General features: G+C 40.1%; 1 protein-coding gene across 3 annotated transcripts in view; it reads left to right on the top strand.

The window, feature by feature from the left end:
• Positions 1 to 21,699, top strand: part of mtx2 (metaxin 2) — a 48,351-nt gene that overhangs the window by 18,670 nt on the left and 7,982 nt on the right. For all 3 annotated transcript variants that reach the window (XM_072716474.1, XM_072716480.1, XM_072716472.1), the window contains one exon: positions 15,868 to 15,940. In XM_072716474.1, coding sequence (XP_072572575.1) covers positions 15,868 to 15,940 — 73 coding nt within the window. The remainder of the gene's footprint in view (positions 1 to 15,867; positions 15,941 to 21,699) is intronic.

Below are 21,699 nucleotides of genomic sequence, written 5' to 3'. Positions count from 1 at the left end.
GGATCGGCGCCGATACCGATCTGAATATCTGCTTCTGCACTGACCTTTGAATGAATTCAAGTGTCACAATGCTTGTTCCTGGTACACCAGGTTGAAATTGTAATAGGTGGAAAATAAAGCTGCCATTCCAGCCACCGAGTTTGGTTGTGGAGGCAAAACCACTTCACTCTCGATGCTCAACATCCATCTGGTTGCTGTATGAAAACTTAATGTAAATACAACCCCAATTACAAAAAAGTTGGGACGTTGTGCAAATTGTAAACAAAAACAGAATGCAATGATTTGGAAATCTCATAAACCCATATTTTATTCATAACGAAACATAGAAAACATATCAAATGTTTAAACTGAGAAAATGTACTATTTTAAGGAAAAAATTAAGGTAATTTTGAATATCATGGCACCAACACGTCTCAAAAAATTTGGGACAAGGCCATCACCTCTTCTTTTAACAACAGTCTGTAAACGTCTGGGGACTGAGGAGATCAGTTGCTCGAGTTCTGGGAGAGGAATGTTGTACCATTTTTGTCTGATACAGGATTCTAGTTCAATTGTCCTAGGCCTTCTGTATCGTAATTTTCATTTTATGATGCACCAAATGTTCTCAGTGGGTAAAAGATCTGTGGGTCATTCCATGAAGTCAGTACATTTTCAATTTTAAGTATAAAATCATTTTTTTCTCAATTTTTTAAATACCTCTGGAAAGAAGACATCCTAAAGTGCCAAATTTTATAGTGCCATCTCAGGCTTTTTATTTTATGATATGTTATCTACTGAGACTAGGGATGCACCGATTCAGGTTTTTTGACTCCGATACCGATTCCGTTTTTTGGTGTATGTGGATCTGTCGATACCCGATACCGATCCGATGCCATTATTGAATTTACAAATCATACACCTCACTATACAGAAGACATCTAGCCTGGCTTAAATTTAGTTTTTCTAACTAAACTTACCTTCCCAAGCTAAAATAAAGCCAATAATAGCATATAAATGTAATTTAAAATTGTAAACCAATTTTTTATTAACAATATAAATATATACACATTTCAAATGTATATTTCTTAATGAAACAACTTGAACTTCTTCAACAGTCAAAAAATAAATATATTATTACAACAACTTATGAATAAATAAATGAACTTGAAAAATAAAATTGAAAAATGTAAATAAAGTATAGCTGCAGAAGCAGAGCAAGTAGCTTCTTCAAAGATAAACTAACTACAATCATTCACTAATAACAATTGTAAAAGCAAGTATTTGTGCAAACAGTAGTCTGAAATATACAGTTTTACTCCAGAAGAAACAATTAACTTCAACATAGTAGCCTTTCGTGCAGTCTCACACCACTCAACCTGACTGCCATGAAACTTTAAATAAAATGTAGCAGCTGCACCTGAGAATACACAAGTGTAAAACATTAAATAATGAATCATCATTCATTAATCAAACATTGTAAACCAAGCAATTGGCCGGGGCCCTCAGTTGAAGGAACCCCCCCTAAGAGTCCTCAATGCACAGCAGGAGTGGCAGATTCTTTTTTGTGAAAACAAGCATTTCTGCTCTTTCTGCTGTAAGTCGGTTTCTCTTGTCATTCAAGATGTCAGACACAGTGCTAAACAGTCGCTCACTCTCCACACTAGTGCAGGGGGCACACAAGTATTTGGTGACAGCAGCTGTAAGACCAGGTAAGCGCTGCCTGTTGACTCCCCAGTATTGGTATGGGTTGTCTGAAGTAGCAATCGTTTTCTCTGCAAAATATGCATGCAGCTGCTCAACAGCAGGGCCTGAACTGGTTGCAGCACCAGGATCATCTGATTCCTCAAGAATTTGATCAAACTCTTTCATCAAGCTGCTCTTGCTTGATGGTGCTGCGGTCTCCATCCGTGGGGCCTTTTCTAGTGGCTCTGCAGCTTCAGATGCTTCAGCTGTGATGGCCGTAGTCCTACAGTCTCCTTCTTGTAGTTCCTTCAGTAGTGCTTCTTTTGCATACTTTGCAGTGTCTGGATTTGTAAAGTATCTAAAACGATAAGAATACATTGCTTAGACTGATATGAATTACAGATTAAAATGCACACCTCATACTAAATTGCCACTAAACAGATTTTAGGTTGAACAAGGCTATTATTTTACTTTAAAAATATTCTGTTCAACACAGCATCATATTACATTTATTGCAGAAAAATAATTATAGTTATAGAGTAAATGAAAGATTCAACATAGGCTTATATTATCACAGATGAATTTTAAATCTTACCTGTCTTTATATCTAGGATCTAGCAGAGTGGAGTAGGTATACAGGGGTTTGTCTTCCAGTGTTATAAAGCGCCTTTCGAGAGCTTGTAGCAGGGTTCTTTTCATTGTTTTAATGCCCGTGTCTTCATCACCTTCTCTGGCCAGGAGGCGCCTCAGGACAGTAACTGCTGGAATGACATCTGCTGTGGAGGCAGTGGATGAGCTCACCTTCCTGGTTAGCTCTTCAAACGGAGCTAAAACAATGCTTGTTTTTTCCATCAATGCCCACTGGTTGGCTGTCAGTGTTGATGGCAGGTCGTCATGGTCTGCAATGTAGGCACAGAGGGCTCGTTTCTGTTCCAGAAGGCTTTGGACCATTATGTAGGTGCTGTTCCACCTTGTTTTTACATCCTGTTGCAGGCGTTTAGGCTCCATCTGCATCTGCATTTGAATGTCTTGCAGACGTGAATATGCGAGGTTCGAATGTTTAAAATGCCCCACAATTTGTCGGCAACAGGCAAGGACCTCACTCACACTCCGTTGTGACAGCAGCCCCTCGTCCACTACCAGCTGTATTGTGTGTGCAAAGCAGCCCAAGTTTCGCACGCCCAAAATGGCCATTGCCCTTTTCATGTTCCTTGCGTTGTCCGTAAGGATGACATGAACGTTACACAAAGGAATACGCCATTGATCAAGCATTTGTTTTATGGCAGCCGAAATCGTCTCACCGGTGTGTGAGCCGTGAAAGTTTTTGGCTTGAAGCATGGCACTGTGAGGAGTGCAACTTGTGTCCAACCAGTGAACTGTTAAACTTAAAAGAGACATGGGACACACATCTGAGCTCCAGATATCCGTTGTGAAGCTCATCGCGGTCACATCTTTTATTTGTTTTGCGATGTGATCACGCACTCTCTTGTACAGTTCTGGCAGAGCGGTTTCGGTGAAATACTTTCGCGATGGAATGGTGTACCTGCTTTCAAGGAATTCAATTAAACGACGGAAGCCTGTTCTTTCAACAAGGGACAATGGTTCACCATCCAAGACAATACACTCCATAATTTTTTCTGTAATCTTGGTGGCTTTTACACTGTTTGCTGGGTACTTCTCCCGTCTCTGCAGCGATTCAGATAATGTCAGTTGTTGTTGCGCCGTGCCTCCTGCCCCTTTACTTGAAGTCGCCTGTTCAAACTCGGCATGCTCTTTAACATGGTGTTTTCTGAGGTGCTTTATTAAATTTGTGGTATTATATGTTGCCGTGCTACTTCCACCCCTTGACACTTCAGTTTTGCATATATTACAAACAGCTGTAGAACGTGCTGGTGTAGCTACAGTGAAATACCTCCATATCGCTGACTCTTTTCGTCTCTCCATCTTTGAACTGCTGCTTTGCTCAATTTTAGCGGCGTGCTGTGCACGCGATATGGACGCGTGACGTACAGCAGTGCAGCTCAACTAAGAACATGGATCGGCCCCGTGGATCGGCCGTACTTGCCGATAGCCGATCCACATATTTTGTCTGGATCGGGACCGATATCCGATCCAGGTATCGGATCGGTGCATCCCTAACTGAGACACATTCTTCAGCACACTGTACATATTTGTGTCTTTAAAAAACATCACTATTTATTATTGATGTTGTTATTACTATACCTTTCAAGTAACAGTATCTTTTAAATTGCATTAGCATGGAATTTGCATAGTTATATTAGTGAAGCACATTTAATTGTAAGAAATGTAATGTTTTGAGGGACTTGTAGTCGGAATCTTGAATCCCAGACAAAGTTCTTTTAGCTGGTATTTGGTTTCATTTTCTTAAACATTACAAGATAGTGGTGAGGTTCTGTAGTCACCTTACAGCTCTTGTATCATTGCATTTATACATACATCATTAACAAGAGATTTAGAAGAATGTTACTTTAATTGAAACTGATCCTCAGTAAAACCAGACCACACCTATCACACATCACAAGTCTCTTTGAAGTAGATATCAAAATTCACATTGAATTGAGGTAAAAAAAAATAATAATAATAATTGAGGTAAAAACTCCATCAAATTAAGGTAAAGAACATGGTGTACATGCAACATCACCAGACTGTTAACACTTATCACGTTACATGCCTCATTGAAGATGAAACGGTGAGAACAGCAATACAAATCTTCAAATAATTAAAGTGTATTATCTTCACATTAAAACTGAAAACATACTTTACCCTAAAACAAGGATAAAAGTAAATGCTTAGAAATCTGAGAACTTATGCCAAGTGTATAACCTTTGTGTAACAGTTTAAAGAATAACAGCTGCACAAACATAATATTAGAAAATTGAAACTTTCCTGTCATTGAGGGAGACAGCACCATAGGAAAATGAGATTTAAAACTTAGAATGTAACCATACTATAATTAATGTTAATAAGAAACGGAGCTCAGTATGGAAGTAAATCAATGACAAAAGTCGTTGATGAAAAAAAACACGTTGAATTACACTTATCGAATAAAAACGCATTACATTAATGACGCTTTGAATTTTTGGGCACTGTAATTTAATATGTGCATACATTTAAACATTGAACATTTCAACTGAAAACATTTCAATTGTAATTTCATTGCTTAAATATTCAGTACAAAAATATTCGGCTTCCAAAAGATACGTATTTTAAAGTGCATGTTTATAATTCAACCACATGAATTCAGTTCATTTAATTTCGCCTCAAAAAAAATTCAAAAGAACAAATTCAGTTGAAAATATTCCATGTGTTTTATTCGCATCTTTATTATTCAAGCAGTAACATTCAGTCCTCTTATTTCTGCTTTACAATATTCAGTCCTCTTATTTTCGCTGTTTCAAATACGCTGCCACAATTTCAGTGGTTTAAAATACGATCCGGAATTCAACCCTCTACATCCGGGACTAGCAGGATGAGCCATAGATTGCCGATAGAGTTCTCTTCGGGAACCGCGATCAAAACGGAGCAAGCGATCAGTACAAGTACTGATTGACTTGGCAGCAGATTTTTGTTGGTTGTGTTATTTTGTCATTAATTTACTTCCTTAGCTCAGCTGTTCATAACAGAACAGGAGAATTACTGCACAAATGAATGTGAAAATTCTCTCATTTTACTTTGTAAGATCCAACCATATATCTCTTTGGATTGCCACATGGCAACCAGTGATTGGTAGTGGGGCTGGGATGAAGCGGAGCACATCATCATAGAGGTACCAGATTACATCATCATGAATAGACCAATACAATTTATTTGGACTTCCACCATGCATACATTTGACCTGGATGTCAGTGTCATCTGTTGCAATGACAATACCTGGGTAAATCTCACCATCATACCTGACCACACACCACTTTCCCATGATGCCTGTACTGGTCCAATCAACTGCACTAGATTGGCTCATGCAGAAAGCTGAAGACCTGGGAGCCAGGGCACTGGCATTCAAGTTTCTTCATGGTAGCTGCACACATGCAACTGACGTCACAGCAGATCAGGCTACTTCTATACGCATTGTTGAAGAAACTGGTGGGGTGTTCTGTGGCATGGCCTGAATTGCCTTCTCTATGTCCTCCTCTTCCACCTAAAACAGTTTGATGGAGATTTTGGTTCTGGCCAATGCTGAAAACAAAGATCTTGCATCTGGAATATCACTGCCTTTGCTGACAAGGTCATCAGCTAGTCTCTTTAACACACCTCCAACTCCATCAGGGTCCCCCTTGCCATGATTGGCCTCAAAGAAATTCCATGTGCCTTTTCCGAAGTGGACAGCTTGAATTTTCTTACTGTATTTGCACCCAAAATTTTCTGAAAAATCCACATGAATGATGCACTCATCAGTAAAGGCAAACTGAACTCTTGAATTTTGACAGTTGTTCATTGAAAAGGTCAAGGAGGCTTTCCAGTGTCCCCTCCATCTCTTTTTTCATTGTCATTTTATATGACACAGATTCTGAACACTGCTTTTCCTCCATTACCCACTGTGTGTACGAGACCAGGGTTGTGGGTTCATACGGTGTCATAATGGGAAAGTTGTTCAGCTTGCGCTCATCACATTGGGCGTACATACAGTCTTTTTTATAGGGGTCACATACAACCTGTTCTACTAACTCCTTGATGTTAGTGTGTTAGTAGCCTCAGGTGGTAGAGCTTGTCTGTGACAAAGCCAAGGTTTTCATGCATCTTGCACAAACAGGTCTCTCTCAGACAGGGTTGGGGTCACCACCCAAAATGGATGGAAGTGACAAAATAAAGAGCAAGAAACTCTTCTATCTGGGTATTCAGACAAGAACTTCCGGTGTGAATTTATCATTGTGTCCATAAGGAATCGTTTCTGCTTTTTAAGTTTGTACCTTAAGAACATAAGAACATAAGAACTATACAAACGAGAGGAGGCCATTCGGCCCATCGAGCTCGCTTGGGGAGAACTTAACTAATAGCTCAGAGTTGTTAAAATCTTATCTAGCTCTGATTTAAAGGAACCCAAGGATTCAGCTTGCACTACGTTATCAGGAAGACTATTCCATACTCTGACTACACGCTGTGTAAAGAAGTGCTTCCTTAAATCCAGTTTGAAATGTTCTCCCGCTAATTTCCACCTATGGCCACGAGTTCTTGTATTTGAACTAATGCTGAAGTAACTATTCGGTTGAACAGCATCCAAACCTGTTAGAATCTTATAGACCTGGATCATGTCCCCCCTCAATCTCCTTTGCTTGAGGCTGAACAGATTTAGCTCAAATAACCTTTCCTCGTATGACATTCCTCTAAGACCAGGAATCATTCTTGTGGCCCTACGCTGCACCTTTTCTAAGGCCGCTATGTCCTTTTTAAGATATGGTGACCAAACCTGTACACAATATTCTAGGTGAGGTCTCACCAAGGAATTGTATAATCTTAGCATTACCTCCCTTGACTTAAACTCCACACACCTGGAGATGTACCCCAACATCCTATTGGCCTTTTTTATTGCTTCCCCACACTGGCGAGAATGAGACATGGAAGCATCAACATACACACCAAGGTCTTTCTCATAATCAGCTACCTTTATTTCAGTAGGTCCCATAAAATACCTGTACTTTATATTTCTGCTCCCTACATGGAGTACCTTACATTTGTCTATGTTAAATTTCATCTGCCAGGTGTCAGCCCAGTCACTAATTAAATTAAGATCCCGCTGTAGCTGCTGAGCCGCTAGTTCAGTATCTGCTACACCACCCACCTTGGTGTCATCTGCAAATTTCACCAGTTTACTGTATATATTGGTGTCTATATCATTTATGTAAATTAGGAACAAAAGTGGTCCTAAAATTGAACCCTGCGGTACCCCACTATGAACGCAGGCCCACTGTGACATCGAGCCTCTTATAACTACTCGCTGCTTCCTATCCGTTAACCAGTTATCAATCCAAGTCGCTACAGTTCCTAAAATACCTGTCGCTTTGAGTTTAAGTGAGAGCCTCTTGTGGGGAACAACATCAAAAGCCTTTTGGAAATCTAAATAGATGACATCATAGGCCTTCTTATCATCAACTTCCTGAGTAGCTTCCTCAAAAAACTCCAACAGATTTGTTAAACAGGATCTACCTCTCCTAAATCCATGCTGGCTATCCCTCAAAATGTTATTTGAGTCCAGGTAATCTACCATTTTCTCTTTGATTATAGCCTCCATAACTTTACCAGTTATACAAGTTAGACTGATTGGCCTATAGTTTGACAAATTACTTCTATCCCCTTTTTTGAAAATGGGCGTTATGTTGGCATGCTTCCAATCAGAAGGTACCACACCTTCAGATAAGGATTTTTGAAACATTAATGTTAAGGGTCGGCAAATAATATCCCTCATCTCTTTTAACACTATAGGTAAGATGCCATCAGGGCCCTGTGATTTATTTATTTTGAGCTTAGCTAGGCTTTGCAAAACATCAGCTTCAGTTATATATATATTAGTTATAGACGATGTTGAATTAGTAATAAGAACTGGTAAGTTACTAGTGTCCTCGACAGTGAATACCCGTGCAAAACTATCATTGAACTCATTTACTATGTCAATGTCGTTTTCAATTATAAGACCCTTACTATCCTGCAGATTAGTGACAGCTTTTAGAGCTCTTTTGGAGTTAAAATACTGGAAGAAACTTTTAACGTCATCCTTAGCCTCCAATGCGATCTTCCTTTCGACATTCCTTTTAGCTCGTCTAATGTCATTTTTTAATTCAGCCTGTAGATTTAGATACTCTTGCTTTATTATGTCATCATCAGTTATTTTCCATCTCTGGAACAAAGCCCTTTTCCTCCTTACTTTATACTTTATGTCCCTATTTAACCACCTAGGTTGCAATTTCCTAGATTTATTCTTGCTAGAAACAGGTATGAAGTCCTCTTGTACTTGCAATAATGTGCTTTTAAAAAATTCCCATGCCTCTTCAACAGTTTTGTTATTTAACTCCATCCAGTTCACGGTTTCTAGTTTTAATCTCATACAATTGAAGTTAGCCTTCCTAACATTATATATTTTTGATTTGGACTTTGCTCTTCGGGCACTAAACTTAACCTCAAATTTAACCATGTTATGATCGCTACTGTCAAGTGGTTCTAAAACATCTAATTTACCAATCCTGTCCTGGTTATTAGACAAAACAAGATCAAGAATGGCATCTCCCCTGGTAGGGGTGTTAACAAACTGAGTAAAAAAACAATCCTGTACTAATTCCACCATCTCAAGTTCATTTTCAGAAGAGCCAGCAACAATGTCCCACTGTATCCCCGGTAGATTAAAATCACCCATAACTACCACATCATTTTTATTGCTCATAATCCTAATATCACTGTATAACAATCTGCTTTCCTCAGCAGCTACATTGGGTGCTCTGTAACAAACACCGACAATTAGGCTATTTGAGTTTGTAGCATCTAATTTTACCCATATAGCTTCCGTACTTTTACTTATATCAGTAAGCTCCCTTGCCTGCAAGATTTCCTTTACATATACTGCAACACCACCTCCCTTCTTACCTATACGGTCTTTACGGAACAATGTGTAACCATCCATATTATATTCTTGTCCATCCTTATCACTCAACCACGTTTCAGTTATTGCTATAATATCATAAGAGTCCGATGAGATAAGAGCCTCTAAATCATGAATTTTATTCCTAATACTCCTGGCGTTTAAATACAGACAACAAAGGGTAGGCTTATTACAGTGCCTACTTATAATATGATTTTTTTGGGCTTTCCGTTTCCCCCCAGTTACATACTTAACTAACCTCCCTGCCCCCCCAGTCCCTAGTTTAAACATTCCTCAACTACTCTACAAATACGCCTTCCCAGTACACTGGTTCCCCTCCGGTTCAGATGCAACCCATCCGGCTTGAACAGGTCCCACCTGTTCCAGAAGGTCCTCCAGTGCCCCATAAACCTAAACCCCTCTTTCCTACACCATCCTTTTAGCCACGCATTTAATCTCCTTATCTCAGCTAACTTAGCCTCACTTGCGCGTGGCACGGGGAGTATTTCGGAAAATACCACCATGGACGTTCTGCTTCTAAGCTTATTGGCGACTTCTATAAATTTATCCTGCAGAACAGCCCTTCTACCCTTGCCTATGTCGTTGGTGCCAACATGCACCACGACAACTGGATCCACCCCAGCTGGGGCCAAAAGCTTGTCCACACGATCTGGAAGGTCTCCTACCTGGGCACCAGGCAGGCAAGACACCGTACGGGACCCTCTATCACGCGTGCACACATAACTGTCTACTCCCCTAATAATTGAATCCCCCACTACCACAACCTCCCTCTTTCTGGGGGGAGGGGGCTCCTCAGTGCCCAAGGGCCCACCTGCTTCCCCAGTCCCTTCCGGCTCTAAAGCTGGAAGCACCTGAAACCTGTTAGACACAGACACCTCAGGTGATGCCGCCTCTGTAACGTGTGTACGCCTTTTCCTGCGTCTACGACCTACGGTCACCCAGCTCTCTCGACCTCTCTGCTCTTCATTCTCCCTCCCCCCCGTTAGTGGCGTACACACCGTCTCCCTAAACGGCGTATCAACTAGCTCATCTAACTCACTGTTGCATTGGATGCGAGCCAGTTGCTCCTCAAGGTCGCGAACCTTGACCATGAGTGAGTCCACTAGCTTACATCGCTCGCAGATGAAGTCCGACTGGACACTAACGTCCAGAAGGGCAAACATCTTGCAAACGCAACACTGAGCTGGCCCCATAATTAACTAACTCACTATGACCCCGTACTCCCAGCCCAGTAAATTTATATAGTGTATTTAACTATAAAGATTAATTTGCGTAACAATAAATGCAGTAACGTGCGGAGTACACTAAAATAAGTTATTACTTGTGTTAAGACGGAACTTAATTATTATTTTATTAAAAATTTTAAACCTGATAAACTTACTACTACTTACCAGAAGAACTTCTGCCTGAACCAAGTATGAACTAAAAACAAGGCGAAATCGAAGTTGCTCTTGGGAGGTCGAAAAACCACAAAAACCCCCTCACAGCAGGCTACTGCCGGAGCGGGAAAAAAGTGGAAAATGTCCTCCCGGCCCCGACTGGCGACCGAGCAAAGCTCAGGAGCAACTGTCCTTTTCCGACGCTTGGTAGCGATACCGACGTTAGATGTTATTAGTTATAATCGCCCCGCGGGTGTTTGTTACGGAGTTTAAACGCGGACAGAAAAACGCCGCGCACGCGACACCCGCAGCTCTCTGTCGGTAATAATCGCGCTGTTGATTAACAGACAGGACAGACAAGCACTCACGCTGACCGAAATAAGAACAATAAATAGAAATAAACAGCCACCCACGTAAACAGGTAAAGCACACAAACACTCAAAACACTCCAAAAAAAACAATCCCAAACAATCGCTGCAGCTCAACACCACTCTCTCGCAGCAATCCCAGCAATCCTCGCAGCAATCCCAGCAATCCCTGCGCCTCTCAACTAGTGAGGGACCTTGTCTTTGTCTGCTTCCTACCAGTCGTCAAACGGCTCACATCATCCCGTTGAAAGAACTGCTTCACACAATTCTTAATTTCATCAGCTGTCCGAGTGTTTCTTTTTCGTTTGAATGTGAATTGGTCTTTGTCAGAGTATTTCCATCTTTTTTGTGAGAAATCCAAAAGTGTTTGTGCATATTTTCTGAGCCTGTATTTTCGTATCTTTCCTCCTGCACATATTTTTGCAACTAATTGTTTCTCTTTTTCACCTCTGGCTTTGTGATACTGGTTACTGATGTCTTTAGTAAAGGCAGTGTGGAAAAGGAGACGTTTTCTGACTGCTTTGGGCAAAGGATGGAACTCACGGTTTATCTTGGAGACAGTTTTTTTTCCCAGCAGTCTTTGGTATCTTTTCTTGAATTTCTCCTTCTCTTTACGTTCCTTTTGCAGGATTTTTTCTAGACAAAGCAGCAGAGAATGTATTTTTTTCTGGTGTATTTTACGTCACTTTCTTCCTGCAGTGTGTTGCCTGAAAAATAACCATAAACACAAAAGGTGATAATGCCTTGATAATGCTACTCAGGCTCATCTGGAATATATCTTGTACTTGTTATGGGTCTGTTCTTGAATGCATTCTTCCATGCAGAATTGCACTGCTTCTTAATACTCTTTACCTGTGCATGTTATATGTATACCTGCATGTACACCTGCACTATACTGTTTATGGCTTGTGTATAGCGACTTATTTTTTCATTGTTCTAACCTTGAAGGACCAGCCTCTTGATTTGCCTGTAATGTTTCTGGGCTCACTGGAGGAGTAGATAAGCTGCTGAGTGCAACTGAAACTGCCTTTTTTGCTGCTCTGCTCTTTGCCTGGGCTTGTCTCCATTTTCTCCGCTGTAACCTCTGCTCTCTCACTACACTCGTGTATGGATTTCTTCTTCCCCTGTTCTCTGTCTCTCCTCCATTTCTTCCTCTCCCATTCAAGGTACTTTGCCCTTCTCTCAGGATCTTGGTCTCGGCAAGTGCGATAATGCCTTTGCTTTTCTACTGCACTTAATGGCATACTAAAAGTGTATTGAAGTATAAATATAAACAATTTAATCAAAACAACTAGGGCTGCAACAACTAATCAATTTAATCGATTAAAATTGATTATTAAAATAGTTGCCAACTAATTTAATAATCGATTAGTTGGGTCTACGTTATTATACACAAGTACAGTGGCGACCTCCTAATTTGGGAGCAGTAAGCTAACCAAAGCCGCGGTGGCAGTAAAGTACCATTAAGCTGGATGCCGACCGCCATAAAAGAAAAAAGTAAATGCACATAAACGCCATTTACGCACCTTTTAAATTTACAAAACAGCTTTTAGTCACCTTTTTTAAGATCACTAATGTTAATGATATAGTTACCCACCGTTTTTACTGCTGTGCATATAGTTTACCCACCTTAAATTTCTTGTTACCACTACACCACTGCTTCATTTCTTCACGATAGAAATTTATAGTAATATCAAATGTTGTAGTACTCAAGACCAGTTTTTGAAGGTCTCGATCTTGTCTTTGAATCAGCCGTATTTGTACTCGTTCTTGTCATGGACTCGGGATTTTATTTCGGGACCATAACTCTGAGAATATTCTTATTAATGAGCCGTTTACTGTCGGATTGGATAACTAATAACTGCAACCATAGGCGTTACTGCCGGCTGCGTTACCCGCCCCGTCCCTTCACACACGCACATGTGTTTAAATGAACGCAGGGGAAGTCGTGGTTGTCAACACAATCAGCTATTATGAGGCTAGAAATGCGGCTACATATACCACAACGTGTTTACCCTACCATTCTATTAGGTGGGCGCCCCAAGTTAATTTTATTTAATTTCATTTTCTATATAGCTCCAGATCGCAACAGAAGTCATTTAAGGCTACCTTTCCGATAGAACAGGTTTATATTATTAAACAAACTAAATAGCCTTATGTTATTTATCTTATTTACAGTTCATCACTGTAGTATGCTGAAACAACCGGACAAAAATTTTTTATCATTTTTCCAACAATTTACTATTGAAAAATAACTTTCGTAGTGAGGGACAGGCCAAAATCCCTGCCTTATCAACATAAATGCAAATTTAACCATGGACCATAATATTTAATTTACTTAATTTTGAGGTAGTATTGATGATAGAAGACATGCTAATGTTATGTTTTCAAATTATGCATGTATCTAGTATCATAGTGATTTTATGATATTTCTCTGGGATGCAAAATGTACCGATTCCACGGAATGACCCCTGTACCGTTGGCAGGCCACTTCAGTACCTGGACCCTTTTATCTGAATCCATTATGTTGTAATTGATGTAGTGAGTGGTTTAGCATTGTCATGTTGGAAAATGCAAGGGCTTCCCTGAAAGAGATCATGCAAGGGCTTCCCTGAAAGTCATCTGTATGGAAGCATACTGTATGTTGCTCTAGAACCTGGATATACCTTTCAGCATTGATGGTGCCTTTCCAGATATGCAAGCTGCCCATGCCGTATGTACTAATGCAAACATCCCAACTTCTTTGGAATTGGGGTTGTATGTGATTTCTAGTTTTCTACATAGCATATTCACCGGATGGACTAGACAACGGAAACATTTCATTTCCTTACTTGTACAGTTCATACACTGTTGTGTCTATACTACAGTACCTAAGACAATAAGTCTTGGAGAGTCTGGAAGTGACAATTCTTTTTCTATATCAGCTGCTGTTGCCAACACCTGAAAAAGATAAGATTTTTTAAAATGAGGTTAGATTAACATTCATATAATCTCCTACAGCAAAATGAGGTTTCTGTCGTGCCTGTTACAGGTTATACTAGCTGATAATACTGATAGCAAAAATCTTACTCTTAGTCATTTATTTATTGAAGAAAATGATCCAATATTACATATCTGTCAGTGGCAAACGTATCTGAACCTCTAGGATTAGCAGGTAATTTGAAGGTGAAATTAAGGTGTCTTCAATCAATGGAATGACAATCAGGTGTGTTTGGGCACCCTGTTAAAGTTATCAAAGTGTTAACACATGTTTGTGGAAGTGTATCATGGCACGAACAAAGGAGATAACCGAGGACCACAGAAAAAGGGTTGTTGATGCTCATCAGGATGGAAAAATTTACAAAACCATCTCTAAAGAGTTCGGACTCCACCAGTCCACAGTAGGACACATTGTGTACAACTGGAGGAAATTTAAGACCATTGTTACCCTACCCAGGATTGGTCAACCAACTAAGATCACTCCAAGAGCAAGGCGTGTAATACTCATCCAGGTCACAAAGGACCCCAGGGTAACTGCTAAGCAACCTAAGGCCTCTTTTGCACTGGCAAATGTTAATGTTCATGAGTCCACAATCAGGAGGACACTGAACAACAATGGTTTTCATGGCAGGGTTGCAAGGAGAAAGCCACTGCTCTCCAAAAAGAACATTGCTGCTCGTCTGCAGTTGGCTAACGGTCACGTGGACAAGAAGGCTTGTGCACGGATGAGACCAAAACTGGACTTTTTGGTTTGAATGAGAAGTGTTATGTTTGGAGACAGGAAAACACAACTGAATTCCAGCATAAGAACCATCTGTGAAACATGGTGGTGATAGTATCATAGTTTGGGCCTTTTTTGCTGCATCTGGGCCAGGACAGCTTGCCATCATTGATGGAACATTGAATTCTGAGTTATACCAGCACATACTAAAGGAAAATGTCAGGACATCTGTCCATGAACTGAATCTCAAGAGAAAGTGGGTCGTACAGCAAGACCACGATCCTAAGCACACACGTCATTCTACCAAAGAATGGTTAAGGAAGAATAAAGTTAATGTTTTGGAATGGCCTAGTCCTGACCTTAATCCAATTGAGATGTTATGGAAGAACCTGAAGTGAGCAGTTCATGAGAGGAAACCCACCAGCATTCCAGAACTGAAGCTGTTCTGTAAGGAGGAATGGACTAAAATTCCTCCAAGCTGATGTGCAGGACTGATCAACAATTACTGGAAATGTTTAGTTGCAGTTATTCCTGCAAAAAGGGGTCACACCAGATACTGGAATGAACAGTTGACATACTTTTGCCATTGACAGATATGTAATATTGGATAATTTTCCCCAATAAATAATTGACCAAATGAAGTATTTTTGTCTCATTTATTTAACTGGGTTCTCTTTATCTACTTTGAGGACTTGTGTGAAAATCTGATGATGTTTGAGGTCATATTTATGCAGAAATGTGGACAATTCTATAGGGTTCACAAACTTTCAAGCACCACTGTATGTTATTCAGGGAGGAAGTGATGATCCCAGTCATGCTTGCTAGTGTCCTGGGGTCTGGTTGCCTGCTGCTTCCTGGGGCCATGCCTGTTGCATGTTTCCCCATGGGGGGTCTGATTGCCTTCATTAGACACTGCCATAGTCATCCAGACCCTGTCCTTGGAGGAGCAAGCCTCAGGATTTTCAGCTCTTGTCTGTCTCTGCCTCAAGTCGTGTTTCACAATGGAAATGACATCAGATAGGGGGTGAATTACTTAATGGCTACCATGGTGACCTGTACTTCTGACTCCCGCAATGAGGCATGTATAAAATTCAGTGAACCAGGAAGCAACAGATGCCGCCACAACCCTCATCTGATGTGTGTTTTCCCCTGCAGGCATATCTGCGTATGTGCGACCTGCCACTCAGGGTCTGTTGTCGGGCCAACGCCGAGCACATGTCTCCCTCTGGTAAGTCTCTGTGCTCTGTAGGGTCCCCTCCTCTTTTACTGCTTCCCTGTGTTGCCGCTGGTACAGTGGCAAAGCTGCTATCCCATGAAGCACTGGGGCCGTCAGGTGCACTTACTTGCCTGCATGCACTCTGTGTGTGTGTGTGTGTGTGTGTGTGTGTGTGTGTGTGTGTGTGTGTGTGTGAGTGCGTGCGTGTGAGAGAGAGTGTGTGTGAGTGCGTATGTCTCTGTGGATTTGTATTTACCACATTGTGGAGACCAAGAGGGTATTTTTCGTACATGAATTACTCTATTAGCCGGATGTAATTGTTGACAATTTGGCATGATCCTGGATCTGTCGGTTTTTTTAAACTCTTGCTGGATGTGTTGTCATAGCAGCACATCCAAATCCTCAAGCCTACTCGGAGCAGGTTTGTTCTACGTAAACAAGGATTAGCTCACACACTTAATCAGTGTCCGTGCATGGAAATCCATTCGGTCATGGCCTCGCCATTTATGGATGAGCGACCAATTGCAATCGGTGCACAAATAATAAGAAGGGAATTTCAAATTGCAAGGGTTTTGCGTGATCGGCAAGATCCTTTATTGTTGCCGGATGACATTCTTTTCAAAAGATACCACTTGAGCCGAGATGGAATATTATATCTTAAAGATTTATTAGCTCCATATAATAGAAGTCCAACTAGGCAAAGTCGAGCTCTCACAGCCACACAGACAATGTGCATTGCCTTGAGATATTTTGCAAGCGGCACTTTTTTGTACATTGTAGGCAATGCGGAAAATATATCAGAGTACAGTTTGCCAGGCAATTTGCAATTGCAAGTGCAGGCAATTTTATGCCATTGCAGGTAATGTGTACGCAATAAATTTACAGTTCTATAAAGAATTTAATATTCTCATTACCCAGAATTTCCAAAGGTTTTGTCTGCCTTCTTATTAGCTCCAAAAGGAATGTTTTATAAATATTAAAGATCTCCTACATTTCATATGCATAAAATTAATAAACACATACATACATTCATACAGTGCCTGACAAAAGTCGTCACTTAACCAAGTTGTAGGAACAACAAATAACAACTTGACCTGTAGTTAATCAGTTGGAATCAGAAATGGCTTATAAGAAAAGGTAAAGCCCTCTAGATTATGCTTATTATACCAAAATAAAGTTTTGCATCATTCATTGAGTTTTGTCATGTAATTAGAACAGAAAGGTCAACTTTTGCATGGACAAAAGTCTTGTCATATACAAAAATAATGTAGAAATTATACATATACTTCATTTAAAATACACAAACATGCTATAATAACATCAGAACATAAAGTCATGGTGCCTTGGGAAAAAAAAGCAATAATGTGTATGACTCCCATGAGCTTGGAGGACCACATCCATATGTCTTGGCAATGACTGAAATAACTTGTTGATGAAGTCCTCTGGAATGGCAAAGAAAGCAGTTTTGCAGGACTGCCAGGGTTCGTCTAGATTCTTTGGTTTCGTCTTCCAAGCCTCCTCCTTCATCTTACCCCAGACATAATGTTCATGTTCATGTCTGATGACTGGGCTGGCCAATCCTGGAGCACCTTGATCCTCTTCAGTTTCAGGAACTTCAATGTGGAGGCTGAAGTATGAGATTCTGCAGAATTTGCCCTCTCTTATGGTTTGGAATGTAATGGGCAGCAAGAATATCTTGATACTTCAGGCTATTGATGTTGCCATCGACTCTGCAGATCTCTCGAACACCCCCATGGATGTAACCCCAAACCATGATTTTTCCTCCACCAAACTTCTGGGTGATTTTTGAGTTCATGCGGGTTCTAATCTGTGATTGGTTGAATCATTAAAAGACATGACAAGACTTTTGTCCTTGCAAAAACAGGTGTTATGGATTTTAACAAGCTGTGAACTTCAGGACACTTTTTGACTGTTTCATTTTGTACCCAGTTATGAATGTGAAAGCCCTTGGCATTAAATTGATCCATTCATTGTAACAATTGATTGATTAGAAATAAAATTATATGCTTTTTTAACTTACTCTGTCCTTATGTGACAAGACTTTTGTCAATGACTGTGTGTGTGTGTGTGTGTGTGTGTGTATGTGTATATATATATATATATATATATATATATATATATATATCGGATCCCGAGGCAAATGGAATGTGCGAATATTCCCTATTTTCTTGAGTCTGTTTTCTCATGCAGAATGAAATGTTATTAATAAAGATTAAAAATGAATGATATTTAATCGTGATTAATCAAAATTAATCCACAGCAACCCTGTGATTAATCTGATTAAAAATTTTTATAATTTGACAGCACTAATATATATTAGTGCTGGGCAACGATTAAAATCTTTAATCGTGATTAATCGCATGATTTGTCTGATTAATCGTGATTAATCGCAATGTTATGTGCAAAATTTAATAATGAATTCAAAAGTAGTGTTTTGTGCACTTTATTTTAACCCTCTGGGGTCGGCGGTCCCGCCTGACAGAAATTTCACCAAATCATTTAAATAACACTGCGAGTTTTTGTCATATACACATTTAAAAAACACCCTCAGAAACCTTGGACGATCTACTTTTCAAATATATATAGGTAGAAATTGTTGCCATTTTCAGCAGCGATTCTTGTACCTGTGTCCATGGCTCAGTGTGCTAAGCCTGTCTGCCTGTAATCACAAGATCGCCAGTTCAAACCCATCCTATTTAGAATGTGAATAGTGATCTTCAGCTGAGAGCAGTCCTATACACTCCTGATGCAAGTAAGACAAAGAAAGGTGGTACAGTTTGCTTTTTTGCCTATTTAACCTAATTTAAAAAACTTTAATACTTCCAACAATGGAAGTTTTGAAAAGAAGACCGATTACAGATTTAGTCAGTGTTTTTTTCATGATTCTACATAATGATTTCAGCGAGATATAAACTGAAATACACAAGAAAGATACGCGGTTGACGATGCCCTCGTCCCAAGTGTTAATAATAGTCACTGCATCATATTTATCGCTTTCTATATTTATATGGTCACAGTTTCATTTTTCATTCCATCTACCAATAAACTGTGAAAGGGATTTTATTGTTGCTACTTTCTTGCGTTTCAATCAATATTCATTGTGAAAGCCACTGACTTTGAGGAAAAAGAGTGTCACTCCAAAATTCTAACACTTTAGTAACCAAACCACATAAAATTTCAGAATGTCTCTTTCACCTATGTGTAGCCAACCTCTGTGTCTAAGCTTCAGAGCTCAAAAGTCTTACCTAGAAATGTCTATAATGTGATTTTTTACAATTTCTTAGCATGTCTGAAAATAGGTTTTTGAAAAGTATATGTTTAAAGATTTTAACAAAAAATAGAATAATAACATTTTAAGTGGTCTCAGATTATTGGTGCTGAGTTTGTGCTGAATAAAAGCACATGTAACAATGCAGCAGTCTTAGCCCCACCCCAAATGCTCTCATTGATTGAAACGCGTGATGAAGCCCATTCCAAGCCAGTACTGATCAACATCCCTCCCCTCCTGTGACCCATGGTTTGTAGGTGTATTCAGAGCAGAGCATGTGAGCGGAGTGGAGCGGTGAGAATTTCCACTCCTCGCTCACGAGGCTGTTGGCTCCGCCCGCTCCTCCGCTCTAATTCGCACTAAGCCGCTCCGCTCAACACCGCTCCTGGCTCCACTAAAATTTCCTCCCGCTCCAGTCAAATCGCTCCACGCTCGCTCCAATTTAAAAGAGGGACAAATAATCTGCATGCCTTACAAAAGTCACCTTAAACCGAAGCCTTATGTCATAAAGAAATATGAGCAACGGCAACATTGCCACTCAGAACAGAAAATATTTATTTTTAAGCAACATATAGACAACAACAGACAGGTTTGGCAATGGCATTCCACGCAAAAATAGGCTTAAAAATAAAGGAATCAGTGGGCTTAATAGCCTAAATATACATGCACGTTTTAAATTTCTCAATTTTTTTCTGTTGATGCTGCTGCTGCGTCTCTATAAAATAAAATTTCACTGACAGCGTTACGTGAAATTTAAAAAATCCTATTAGACCTACTTTGAATGACAAAATGAATTTATTTGATTACCGATCTTTACTTTATAGGCTTTTATACTTTAATTTACTATAGACTTGATATGCTACAACCATATAAAACTTGCTTGCATTTTGCTTTGGCTTCCGCCTGTTCGTGTAGCACCCTCTCATGTTTCTGAGAAAAGTGATTCCAAAGTGAATCTTTACTCACTGAAACAGTTTCACCACATTATTGTTCTTGCTCTACATTATTGTCATCTATACGTTTGATAAGAATAGTACACTTGTATGATTTATCAGTTTCCTTTGTGAAATACTTTGCGAATTCCATCTCGTTCCAATTTGTGTAACAGTCTTGATAGTTGTACAGATGAATTCTGGGTAGATTTGGGCGCGCCTCAGAATCGTAGTGTGAGCGGTATCGGAGCGAAATTGGAGAGACAGAGCGACCGCTCCAGCCTTAATTAAAAAACCGCTTCGCGCTCCCCTCCACTCCGCTCACATGCTCTGATTCAGAGCCAGCGAGCAACAGACTTTCAAAATAATACTACTACTAATATAATAAACTGCGTTAATTCGCGATAAAATAATTGTCGGCGTTAATAAAGTACTGCGTTAACGCGATAATAACGCGTTAACTTGCCCAGCACTAATATATATATATATATATATATATATATATATATATACACACACACACTCACCTAAAGGATTATTAGGAACACCTGTTCAATTTCTCATTAATGCAATTATCTAATCAACCAATCACATGGCAGTTGCTTCAATGCATTTAGGGGTGTGGTCCTGGTCAAGACAATCTCCTGAACTCCAAACTGAATGTCAGAATAATAATAATAATAATAATAATTGATACTTTATTGATCCCCGTGGGGAAATTGAATGGGAAAGAAAGGTGATTTAAGCAATTTTGAGCATGGCATGGTTGTTGGTGCCAGACGGGCCGGTCTGAGTATTTCACAATCTGCTCAGTTACTGGGATTTTCACGCACAGCCATTTCTAGGGTTTACAAAGAAATGGTGTGCAAAGGGAAAAACATCCAGTATGCGGCAGTCCTGTGGGTGAAAATGCCTTGTTGATGCTAGAGGTCAGAGGAGAATGGGCCGACTGATTCAAGCTGATAGAAGAGCAACTTTGACTGAAATAACCACTCGTTACAACCGAGGTATGCAGCAAAGCATTTGTGAAGCCACAACACGCACAACCTTGAGGTGGATGGGCTACAACAGCAGAAGACCCCACCGGGTACCACTCATCTCCACTACAAATAGGAAAAAGAGGCTACAATTTGCACGAGCTCACCAAAATTGGACAGTTGAAGACTGGAAAAATGTTGCGTGGTCTGATGAGTCTCGATTTCTGTTGAGACATTCAAATGGTAGAGTCAGAATTTGGCATAAACAGAATGAGAACATGGATCCATCATGCCTTGTTACCACTGTGCAGGCTGGTGGTGGTGGTGTAATGGTGTGGGGGATGTTTTCTTGGCACACTTTAGGGCCCTTAGTGCCAATTGGGCATCGTCTAAATGCCACGGCCTACCTGAGCATTGTTTCTGACCATGTCTATCCCTTTATGACCACCATGTTCCCATCCTCTGATGGCTACTTCCAGCAGGATAATGCACCATGTCACAAAGCTCGAATCATTTCAAATTGGTTTCTTGAACATGACAATGAGTTCACTACTACAATGGCCCCCACAGTCA

This window comes from Paramormyrops kingsleyae, chromosome 1, assembly GCF_048594095.1.
Source record: "Paramormyrops kingsleyae isolate MSU_618 chromosome 1, PKINGS_0.4, whole genome shotgun sequence".
Taxonomy (NCBI): Eukaryota; Metazoa; Chordata; class Actinopteri; order Osteoglossiformes; family Mormyridae; genus Paramormyrops; species Paramormyrops kingsleyae.
This window is presented reverse-complemented; position numbering and strand designations above follow the sequence as displayed.